The sequence below is a fragment of the Rhipicephalus microplus genome, chromosome 2 (genome assembly GCF_043290135.1).
Source record: "Rhipicephalus microplus isolate Deutch F79 chromosome 2, USDA_Rmic, whole genome shotgun sequence".
NCBI classification, from domain to species: Eukaryota; Metazoa; Arthropoda; class Arachnida; order Ixodida; family Ixodidae; genus Rhipicephalus; species Rhipicephalus microplus.
In genome coordinates this window covers 224,392,459-224,404,495 of record NC_134701.1, presented here as the reverse complement: position 1 = coordinate 224,404,495, position 12,037 = coordinate 224,392,459, and the positions used below count along the sequence as shown (strand labels likewise).

At 41.3% G+C, this 12,037-nt stretch overlaps 1 protein-coding gene across 3 annotated transcripts in view; it reads right to left on the bottom strand.

The window, feature by feature from the left end:
• Nucleotides 1–273: 273 nt before the first annotated feature.
• up (Troponin T, skeletal muscle) overlaps nucleotides 274–12,037 on the bottom strand; it is a 33,251-nt gene continuing 21,487 nt past the window's right edge. For all 3 annotated transcript variants that reach the window (XM_075876463.1, XM_037421514.2, XM_075876458.1), the window contains exons 10-12: nucleotides 10,534–10,656; nucleotides 6,902–7,151; nucleotides 274–751 (exon numbers count right to left, since the gene is read on the bottom strand). In XM_075876463.1, coding sequence (XP_075732578.1) covers nucleotides 6,921–7,151; nucleotides 10,534–10,656 — 354 coding nt within the window. In that variant the 3' untranslated portion in view covers nucleotides 274–751; nucleotides 6,902–6,920. The remainder of the gene's footprint in view (nucleotides 752–6,901; nucleotides 7,152–10,533; nucleotides 10,657–12,037) is intronic.

Below are 12,037 nucleotides of genomic sequence, written 5' to 3'. Positions count from 1 at the left end.
GTCATCAGTATAAGAATATGAGAGAGATAAAACTTAGTAACATCGTGTATTCATTTTATCATTCCGTCTACTTTTATAAGTGATCATCGGAGAATGTCACTCACGTAACAGATTAACTTCTTTCGCTAGAAACACATGTTTTATAGGCTGATGTGCATGAAATTCGTCCATCTGCCAAGAACAAGATCCTTCTTGAAAAATTATGCTTTTCATAAACAAATGATTAGTTGGTGTCGGAAGCTTACGGCTATTTAACTAAAGAGGTGAGTTCAATTCTCTTTCATCCCTTTTTATTGTAATTCATCTTTGAACAAAAGTGAACAACATATGTATGTTGAAGCACAAAACAACGAAGCATGCCTTCAATCTTTACCACCAGAAAGATGGGCAGCTCGAAACATTGAGTTGAACAAAAAAAGAACGAAAACATAGAAAGAAATCGTTTTCACTAAAAAAACAAGCGGAAGAAAATTGTGTGCCAGTACAGTGCGAGCATGGGTTGATCATGCTCTGTGAGGGTCACATGACTGGAGTACGTATTGCTTTTAATATGCAACAGATATGTAGAAACTTTATTATTTTGCGGTGGAGTGTTCGGAAAGTCGTCGCGATGCCACCTTCATGTTTCCACGGTTGGGCGTTGCACTCCAGGTTTTCATGTATTATTGTATAGATAGTTTCAGGATTTCCGCTTGTATTCAAATTAGAGGGTTCGTCGATGGCCATGGCGATGTCTTGAATAAGGCAGAAACTGCGGCAAGAAAGAAAGAAGAACATAAAATCAACGTGAGTCCGTGAGTCAAGCGGCCACATAAGAAATACGATTCTACCTGCACGCATAATTCCTAGATTTCCTACAATAAATACCTCGTTCGGTTAATAAAAATTCGCAGCGCCACAGGTCATTAGTTGGGATAGAACGTGAGCTACGAAGCAATCAGACACTCTTCGGGGTTTTGTAACAACGGAGCTTCTATTTTCATTTAAGGTATAGCTACAATTGATGCAATTACACAGGGGGCCAAGATAATTACGAGTGAAAATGCTTATTTATTACAGCAATTCAAGGGAAGTGCTTTGTGCTGTACAAAAGGAAGTTATGTAGTTATTTGCCGTATAACAAAAAACGTTGTGATCTTTATTGCGTACGTTGCCTAGTAAAGCAATAGAAAAACAGAATCACTTCAGGGCTCTAACGATCAAGCTTTGTATCCAAAGAATTTTTAAAACCTCTTTACCATCTCACCGAAATTCAGAGAGGTCACCTTAATGTAAGCCTTCGAGACATGTCTGTACTCATGCTATTGCTCCAAATAAACTCACTTTGATCCAATCTCTCTATTTTTCAATACCCTGTCATATATAGTATACCATATACAATACGTATAATTTTATGAACAAAGCTGAAACGTCCAGCGACTTAGCATATATATGTCCGGACGTTCAAGTGCCTTAGTTCTTGCATCGCTCATAAATTATGTGCTAAATAGTACCAACGCTCAAGTCGTGTGTTAACAGTGGCATTGCAATGATGCTCGGAACCCTGCTCAACCCTCACATCCTGTACTGGCCATCTTTAGGCTCTAGTAAAATTTTCTAAGGTAGTCGACGGACTCTCTTAGGAAACCCAACCTAATGTCGCATTTGATAGCATACTATGTCGTTAATCACTTATTTCTATATTTTTAATTCAAGTTTATTGCAGTTTTACCTTTCGCCTCATGCCTGCGACCTCTGTATCCGTAGAAATACCACCAATAAATCACCAGTGCCGCATACAAGTTAACCGGGCCCATTATAGCCGCAATCACAAGTTGTGACTTTCGAGAACCAATGTTACGCTATCAAAACTTAATTTCAGGGCCAATGAAGTCACCGTTGGAAGGCAACTACAAACCTTGTTTTAATAAAAAAAAAAAGACACGAGCTTGCCTGAAGACGTGCGAAGAAGCCTGGGGTAATTAGAAAATTCACCTGAAGAGCGAGCCTTCAGGCCACTTTTGCCACTCCTGTCACCTCAGTGTTTTTATTATTATTGTTGTTATTTTACTGCCTACCTTGTTATTCTTGTACGCCTCCTACGTCAAACGAAAGTTGTTCAATTAGCCTGAACTGCCCGCTATCGCTCCGCTTTTCGAGGCGCGCTCAAGTGAGCGCGTTTAAAAGTTTTGACAGGGACCTGTTCAGCGTTCATTAGGCTTTATGGCCGTGCCCAACCGGCGCCCATGATATACATATATATTTACTCCCCACTTTCCGAACCCTTGGCGGGCATCAAGTAGACCGTGAAGAGTGGCATAATTAAATCCTCCTGTTCAAGGCCTTCCCCTCGAAGGAGCTAATTTTTCTTGCCTCTGTGCGGGAGTAAATGCGAGTCTTTTAAGAGGTAATAAAATTCCTAGTCTTCCTCTTCGAAAAGAAAGAACAGAACAAAATAACGTATATATACAAGCTCAGAACGCGAGACTTTCATATCCCTTTCTTACTTCCGACGAGCGGGTATGGTCAGTTTCGTAAGAGGTGATGAACATTAGAACGGTGTCTCTGTCTTTTCACTTATTTTATTGTTTTACGTGAAAAGTTTAGAATCTCGCATTTTGTGTGTCTTAATCTCTACATAAACTCATTGGCACGTCGAACGATGAAAGTTATGACCCTATTTCTATATTCAAGCTTTTATTGCTAGGTTTAATATTACAAACCTGCAACTACTGATTGTTTTCTCGTAGTATAAGTGTAAAATCTTCGCGCTTTATAGTTTAATGCGAAGCTTATACATATTAACTCTGTCTATCGCGTTATAATTACATGTCTTAATTTGTTTATGTTAGCTAGATGAGAAGCATATGCTCCTGAACATCAAACGCTGTTTCCTCCATGTTTAAAAAAAACCTATTAACAGTTTAATGAATTTTCATATGTTGCTACTGCAAATATGCGTTTTTTACGATAATATTTATAGTACATGACGCTTCATATGCGTGGCAGGAAACAATACAAAAAAGAACGGGACAAAGAAAGACTAAGAGTATTTAGCGCCGGCTAACACTATGAGAGTTTATCTCTTAGTTAAAAATTTATCAGTATAATGGGAAAGAAAAATCACACAATGGTGGTGAGAGGGAAACCCTACGCATGCGTCCGAACTTGTTCATGAAGGAAGAAAAAAGGAAAAGAAAAGGAACGTGTGAAGGTCAGCCAGATGCACGTCCGCTTTGTATCTTACACTGGGACAGTGGAAATAAGGGATTAAAAGAGAGGGAGGTAGAAAGAGGGGAGCAAACAAAAAACACTTCCGACTCAATATTTCTGAGCACAGAGCATCCAGCACCCGCCGTACTGGCTGAGCAAATGCTTATTTGAGCTTGCCTGCGAACATGCGAAGTTTGTCTAGGAGTGACTGAAAAACTATCGCGATAGTTTTGTCTTCTTCAAGCAACTGGGCAGTCACTGATTCAGTGTTCGCTGTTATCGATATACACTGTGACTCGGCACGTCGCTGCAGCTTCGGCAGTGAAGGCCAAGCTGCGTCTGATGTGTCTATGGCTTCCTTGGTGTTGTCGTTTACGCCAGCAGCTGCCACCCATCCGTGGGACTGTGGCTTCGGCAATGTAACACAATGAGAATGCGCACCGGTCGTAAAAGGTCTGGTTTACAAGAAAGAGAAAGAAATAAATAAAACGAAGAGACAAGGAGTTTAACCTAGGAGAATAACTGGTTTGCTACCCTGTACAGGACTGGGGAAATAAGGGCTGAAATGATTGATTGATTTGTGGGGTTTAACGTCCCAAAACCACCACATGATTGTGAGAGACGCCGTAGTGGAGGGCTCCGGAAGTTTCGGCCACCTGGGGTTCTTTACGTGCACCCAAATCTGAGCACACGGGCCTACAACATTTCCGCCTCCCCCTGAAATGCAGCCACCGCAGCCGGGATTCGATCCCGCGACCTGCGGGTCAGCAGCCGAGTACCTTAGCCACTAGACCACCGCGGCGAGGCAAGGGTCGAAATGAGGACAGTAATAAAGAGACATCAAATAAATGAGGAAAAATACACATGCACACACATGAAGTGCTTTCCGATCATGGTCGTTCAGAATAACCCGTCGAAACTAGAAACCGCAGGAGCGCCTTCCCAGCCTTCTTCTGCGACCTAAATTTCTATCGGTATTGCAGGATTCAGTCTTCCGAAATAGTTGGTTGTGCAGTTGGTTGAGTGCATTGCAGAGTGACTGTTGCTGTGAGCAGTACTGCGAACACACCGAGTTTTTTTGTCACTGCTGAAATGGCCACAGGCTGCAGTGCCGACCACTCTTATGCGAAATGCGTACGCATTGGTGAATGTAACATCCCAACGTAACCTACACATCATAGTAGCGTCTCCTCGGCGAGGTCCTGGAGGAATTTCAGGACTGGGAGTTGGGTCAGGGTATGTAATTGTGCGTGCATGAAATGAGGCTCGTTTCATTGTGACGTGGTGAGTTCACAAGCAAGCATGTGGAGTTTCCGTGCAGTGCCAGTAGTTGAGAGGGGAATTGATATTTTATTGCTTTCAGTATGGGTAGAACGGGCAGCGCGTTCGGCCCACTCATTGCCAATTCTGCAATGACTTGGATGTCATTGAAAGGCCATGTCCTTATTTAGTTAAATGATGAGTGTATTCTGCAATCTCGAACACCAAAATACAATGTTTATGGGATGAGATAGTTAATTTTATTTGTCAGTTAGTATGATTGGTGCGCTAACACGTAATCCAAATGAGTTCATTGTGCAAGAAATTCGTTGCCTCTCTCCCAAATCATTCGGTCTGCAAAAAAATTTGTGACGTGGTTTTAGCCCTGCAAGACTGAAGTTATCAGGTACAAACGTCTTGTGGTGGCCTTTACGTCGTGAAAGTGGTCCACCGCGAGAGCACGAAAATTAACTCAATGCCGAAACTCTAAACAATTTGACAATTCATAGACACGAGGACACAAGCGTGGAGCTTCCCCTTTTCCTACCTTTTTGTTACTTCTCTTTCACCAAGAAGCGTAAATATATGTACCTACGAAATTAACGCATGGTATTAATCAACGTCAAGTCTTCTCAGTCCTTCTTATCGCGTTTGCACATGCTCTTTCATGTCATGAAGCTATGCCAAGAAGCTGAAGTTCCCGCTCCATTAAAGTGTAATCCATGCTGCACTCCTAATATCAGTTGGCCTAGTAAAGCATAAATAGTACGGATGATTTCAAGAAGAACCACTTGATGGCAGAAAACGCTGTGCTCAGCAATGTGATTGCTTAGTGCAGAAAAGTATACCTGTTTGCGTAATATCACGGTTTCCAGTGAGCAAACACCACTTTTTACCACGTGGGTAATTGCTAGAACCATCTACCATTGTTCAGTGAGCGGTAAAGACGTCACGCATGATTATATCATGGAACAATAATTATTCTGTGGCAAATTCTGACTTATTCTTCACTAAACGTTTGCGTAACTTCTTTGTCAGTGTAGCGAAACGTTTGGAACCACTCAAAAACTTGATTTTACCCAGCTGTATGAACGCTATAGCCTCACTTTTGTGTATTAAAGTAGCCTTTGTAATCTTGCAAGTTTTTTTTTTTCAGAAAGTGTCGTAAGTGCAAACTGAAGTATGAACTTGGAGTGATGTCGAAAGTTGTGATAAATATTTTTCCTTGAAAATCAATGTTTGCTTGGAAGAAAAAAAACGGGGCTTCTCTGGTTGGAACATGAACCATTTTGCTCTTTTCAAGAGTAAACTGAGAAGGAAATAAAATATCGTAATGCAACATGGGGTGACTATTTGTTCTATATTATTGAACATGTTATGCGAATCTGTCCTCGCTACACTGCACTACACTCCTAACGTAATCGCTCGCGTTAGGCCTGCTTTGTCGACAGGCTACTGTCGGAGCAAATGGTCCATCTAGGCTCGTACTTAAAAATAACGAAACCATAGCATCACAGTATCAAAATGAACAGAAATATGGGACAGAGAGCAAGTGAATCCAAGGTTTCGTTATGTAACGCTACAATACCGACATGTGCACTCGTCGCATCGGCAGTTGATCGAAATGCTATCAATTTCACGTTAGAAAATAAGAACACAAAGAAAATAAGACCAGCGACACATAAAGCGAAAATTCGAGCAGTCGAAAATTTGGCTGTACCCTTTGCCATGTTCTTATATTTACCTAAAAACCATTTCGTCGTGATTTAGGTATCTCATATGACTAACGAATATCAACAATAATGCAGTCGTACCCAAACAAAACTCAGTCAGGCGACAAGGCATATTTTTCTTAGAAAACAATTTCCATGCTCAAAAGGCCGTCTACAGTCAACATCAAATAAAATGCCAACAGTGGAGCACGTTGACCAATCGTTAGCAATAATATATTGCACGCCAATCAATAATCACCATTCAGTACTTACAGGCGCGCACATTCAGTTTGGTCACCAATATCTCATGAAGTGCGACAGTTTCGCTTCTGTTTTAGTTACAATACATGAAAGGGGACGTGTGTTGTTTTCATGGCAATCTAATTACAGTTGGTAATGAAAAATCAAACCATCAAGAAACATCGCTGAACCAAACGAGATGTTGCTTCTGTCATGATTTGTCTACTGCGCTGTAGTTTTGCTAAACAGTTTAGAAGATACAAACGGAGAACCTTGCCATCGCTACACTCGACTGTAAGGAAACCAACAATGTTGGTCGCCTCGATAATCTTGTAGTTTAGTCGTACTTACATACACAAAAGTGGGCTACAAGGAAGTTAAAAACCTAATACGTACTTGAGAATATTCGCCAACCCATTTCTGCATAAGTACATATGCGAAATGCACGAGGAAACGATACGCAGTGTCTACAAGAATAGAAACTCCTCGGTGCGTACCTTTCGTTTAAGGGAAGGCCTATTCCTCTTCCTCCTCCTCCTCTTCCTCTTCCTCCTCTTCTTCCTCGTCTTCCTCTTCCTCTTCTTCTTCTTCCTCCTCTTCTTCCTCCTCCTCTTCCTGCTGTGGTGGAGGGGCGGGTTTGGGTGCCGGTGGCGCGGGCTTGGGTGTCTCAACGGGCTTGGGTGGCTCGAAAACGGGCTCAAGCTCATCGTCTTCGTCCTCTTCTTCCATGCGGCGGGTGCGGCTCACCTGTGTAAAGAAGAGAGGCGGTATTTGTAAACAGAACGTCACGTTTATCATCGTTGTTTTATATGCGCACACGAATGCTCGTATGGCATGGTGGAAGCTCGAGGAGGGCGTACGGATAACTGTCACCAAGATTTTGACAATGCCTGCCTACTCTTGCAAGAGGGTAGAAAAGACAGAGGAAAGCAACTTATGAAGACCGAAAGAGAAAACAAGGTGGAAAAGAAAGAAATCAAACGAAGAAAGGGTGAATTATTTGCTCACGAAGCAATTATCGAGCTTCGCGTGTTAGAACCACAACGTCATAAGACAAGCACTCGCAAAGTGGCACACCTGAATTTATTTGCCTGCACTAAGGTTATTTGAGTACACTTAAATTCGAGTATATGGGTGTTTTTACAATTGGATTCTGCTAAAATGTGGCCTTCTTTGCAACTAATTGCACTTGCAAATTCAAAAATAGCGGCAGTAAAACTTAACCACCAAAGTATACCCCAGTGGTGGTATTTAATATAGGCGTGAGGTATTAGTGATATACAAACTGTCACCATACAAAAGTAGGTTTTAGTAAAACGTTATGCTTCCTGACGTGTTATTAGGAATTATAAAGTGAAAATTACGTATTCGCATATAAAAACTCGAGTTGTTCTTTTGTGTTGTCTGCCTTTATTTTATTTTTGTTACTTTACTGAACGACGTCCTTAATTGTACTATAAATAAAATTTATTGTAACGCGGTTACGTCAACGCAAGTGGGAAGGAACATTTTGCTTTCTTGTTCTTCACGTCTTCACACAAATCGCTCTTGTATATTATTTTCCAGCCATCTCACATCTACGACCCCATCGAGTTCTTTGGAAACTTGTTCCCTTAATATGCTTCGTTATTTGTAGCATCCATTGTGTTTGTGCTGGCACTAACTGTGGCGTACGTTAATAAGTGCGTTCCTACCTCTGCTGTCCGCTACTGTCAGATGTCCCTGTATTGGCATTATGGGCTTGCGTGGTATGAACGTTTACTTATGCTACGCTCTGCAGTTCAAATGAGATGGTTTCAAATAATTTACCAAGCTGCCTGTAGTAACTGTTTCACACTTACCCGGTCCTACGGCAAACGCTTGGCAAAATGGCTATTGCAAAATGATGTTGCAGTTTAACTTTAGTTAACTTGGCACACAGTGCTGTTGGAAAAATAGCTAATTCGTATCCGTTAGCATGAATGTAGCATGATAATATAGTACAATTGACAACCGATAGTTTAGAGTTTGTTATAAACTGCCCAAGTATGCGTCTATACTGCGTAACATACAACAGCAAGAACCAATTGTAAATAGCTGATTAGCGACTATTAATAACAAATCAAGTTATCCAAAGAATTCAATGTGATTCATTCTGGCAACCTTTCACGCATTCGATGTGAGAGAAAGTCAGGAATACGAAAAGCTGCTGAGAAATCACACACGTAGTGCAATCGCATCATTCGTTGCGTGGTTACTCAAGACATATATTCAAATAGAAAATTATTGACTAGAGTATAACTCAATACTAGCGTTGTGAATATTACTGAACACTAGCGCCGATACTAGCGCGTTAAATAATGCGCCCTTTACACCCGAGAATTACAAGCAACGTCGACAACGGTAGGTTTTAATTAGGTGTCATTTCGCTTAGGATGAAAATAGAATCTGCTTGGCTCTTCGTGATTTCGAAGAACAATTTAGACTACTTTCGTGTATATCCCCTGTGTGGATTAGGGCTGAGAGACGGAAACAAACTACGATATGAATGGTGTGTTAAGAGGGGTAAAGAGGCAAGGAATAGGCTGAAATTGGCAACCACACTCCCCACTTGAACTCGTTCACTCCACCAACCCACTAAATCTAATATTAAGATTAGGCTCGCTTCGACAAATATAGGTACATTTATCGGAACGACAGTCAAGGGGTCGAAGGATGCTAACCCCGGTTTACGTAACATTCAACCCTTCGCAGCCTTTCGATTTCGTTGCGCTTAGAGAGCACGAAAGGTGCTCGACCCTTCTATTACAAAACTTCTTTCGACTCGGCACTTCGGAAAATAGGACGGCGCCTCCTCTCAGTAACGTTTGTCGTCGATTCTCGCGCTACAGTTTCGTAATCGGGACATGTAAGTGGCGTCTTGTATGTACTGCAATTATGACGTTCTTACCAAGAAACTTCTGCTTGCTATCGATGAATTGACTTAGGCAGTTAGACGGAACACAAAGCGAAGCTTTCCATGTGAAACTTCATAAACAAGGATTTTGCGCTCGGGCACAATTTTTTGATCCGGATCGCTCCTTGGTGTCGTTTTTTTCTGGAAAGCTAAAACTTTAGAATACATCATCATAACACACAAATTCCTACTTTGATTACCATCACCAGATACACTGATCGAGGGTTAGGGGTCGACATAGTATTTTTTCTATCTTTTAATTGTGTACTTTTATTTGAACGGCATAATAGTACTGACAATATTGAAGGGCTTCTGGATAAGCTGCATGTTTTAACTATTTGTAAGACCAGACCATAAAATAGCGCTTTTATCAAGACAAACAATGGCGTCCAATACAATTTTGTGGTGGTCTCATTTGGAATGTTGTGCAAGTTGATATAAAAGCCACACGCAAATTTTTTGTGGCTATGAAGCACTTTATGTTCAAAAAACACTAAAAAGAAAGAATGACTTGATTTAGATCGACTAACTGCACTCTGAGAACTACAATGCCAAATGTTTCAGTATACTAAGTTCATTACTAGCAGAGAAAACCAAGGTTGAAGTTTCATTTTAAAATTATGTGCCAAAATATCAGCGCCTGACGTCAAAATTTTCCAAATGTATTTTTAGTATTTTTGGGACATTGGCTCGATGAAATTTTTTTGAGACTTCGTATGCTAGGTGTATGGTACCCACTAATGACAATATATTTTATTTTCATCAATAAATAGTTCTGTATGGCCTGGACGTAATGGTGCTTGGTGCGTTAATTTCAAAGTGGCGTCTCTAGCGGTATGCTTTTTTGTCATGTTGCCTCGCCAACCAAGCGTATTGTCGCGGTAAGAGGGGTGTTTTTTGTATTGTGAAATTGTTCGTCACTGCCACGCATAAAATCGTTTTGCTCTATAGTGCCCGCGAAAGGAAAGTGGTGGAGTTTGATAATAATGCATGTGCTTTTATGTATCTAAATTTGTACTGCGGTTTCTAATTGATGTATTTTTACGTTTCGCTCTTCACTATTAGTACCATTTGTTGATTTATGCGGTATCTCTACCCATTGGCCCGGACTATAGCCATCCTACGGTATTTCTACAACGTCTTGAGCGTGATAACGAGAAAAATGCATTGGAGGTAATATTTCGCAAAACGTACCTGCTTGTTCTTCGGGTTCTCCGGGTCCCACTTGGGCAGACCAGCACGTGCGGACTCCTTGAAGGAGAGCATCTTTTCCTCCCACTGCTTCTCGGACTCGGCGTCAATCATGGCTTCCAAACCCTGCGATGTGGTATAGAGGGACGCCAAACATCACATTGCGCCAAATTATTCGAATCAATCAACTGTCCTCCATCTTTTCTTGGTTTTTTTCTGCCTCACAGATGCGAACTGGCGAATTTCGAACGACGCGTTGACCATATAACCTAGTGTTTCTTTTTACTGTTCTCAGTTACATGCAGAATTCCTTAACGCAACGCGTCTAAGTTTTTTTTTCGACAGGGTTATTCTTCGGCAGTATTGGTTCCGGCGATGGTATTGGAAAACAAACGTAAGGAAGACGGCCGTTGGGAAATGCGTTAGCCAGTATATTATTCCTTTTTTTTTCTTTTTTTTAACAACGTAAGTGTTTTGTGATGGAGTTCACCAAGACATCAGTTGCATACTCCCGTCACGGAAATGCTAAAGAAATTGTACACGATTTGATGGCAAAATAAAAAACTTATGTCAACGGGAATCGAACTGACTACCTTTCGGCCCACAATAAAAGAGGCCGCGCGCCATCCCCTGCGGGACGGTCACATAATCTGGAGCACATATAAACGTGCCTTTTACATCTCACACTTTTTTCTCACCATGATCTTGATCGTCGATGTGGTGTCGCCTTCTGGGAGCGGTAAATTGATGCAGTTCATCATTTTTGGGACCTACGCTATCAGCTCCTGCAACGCGTGTTGCTACGCGTCCGCTCCCTTCGGCGCATTTTCAGTAGGAAAAGTAGTACTTTGCTATCGAATTAACCCACTTCCAGATTGCGGAGTTTGTAAAAGTGTCGGCCTCACTTAGAGCATTTATTCATTCAAAAAATAGCTCTACCATGCGTGCCTGCTTCACCTGGCTGCTTACCATCACCACTTCTATATTAAACGGTTTACCACCAAGATGATCATTTTGACTGTACTTCAGCAACAGGCCGGTGCTTTTAAGGGCTCCTCTAAAACAGTATGTTTAATGTTTTTACAAGTCATCAACGTTAACGCTACATACATCGTGAAGTACCCGTATAAGTGCCCTGGAATTTAACATTAGTCCACTTGAAACATGACAGTTCAAGTTGCTGAACATTCCTAAAAACAATTGCTTCGCGTCACATAGTAACAAAACTTAGAGAAGCATCAACATTCGGGCAAATCGAAGAAAGTAAGAGGAAATTTCACATAAAACATTAAGTAAAATCATGCAAGGGAGGGAAAATAGATAAACGTGCTTTAAACCCAACAGCCAGAAAACATGCAATGTGGCTGAGAGGCTTCACAGTGAACAGTGTCTAGTTCATAGGCATGCCCGAGCTTTTTCATGCAGTGTTCGATATTATCACGATAAGTCACACAGAAAACAGCTGCCGTTTTGGGTATGATATCTGATAGACACTCTTTGATTTCTC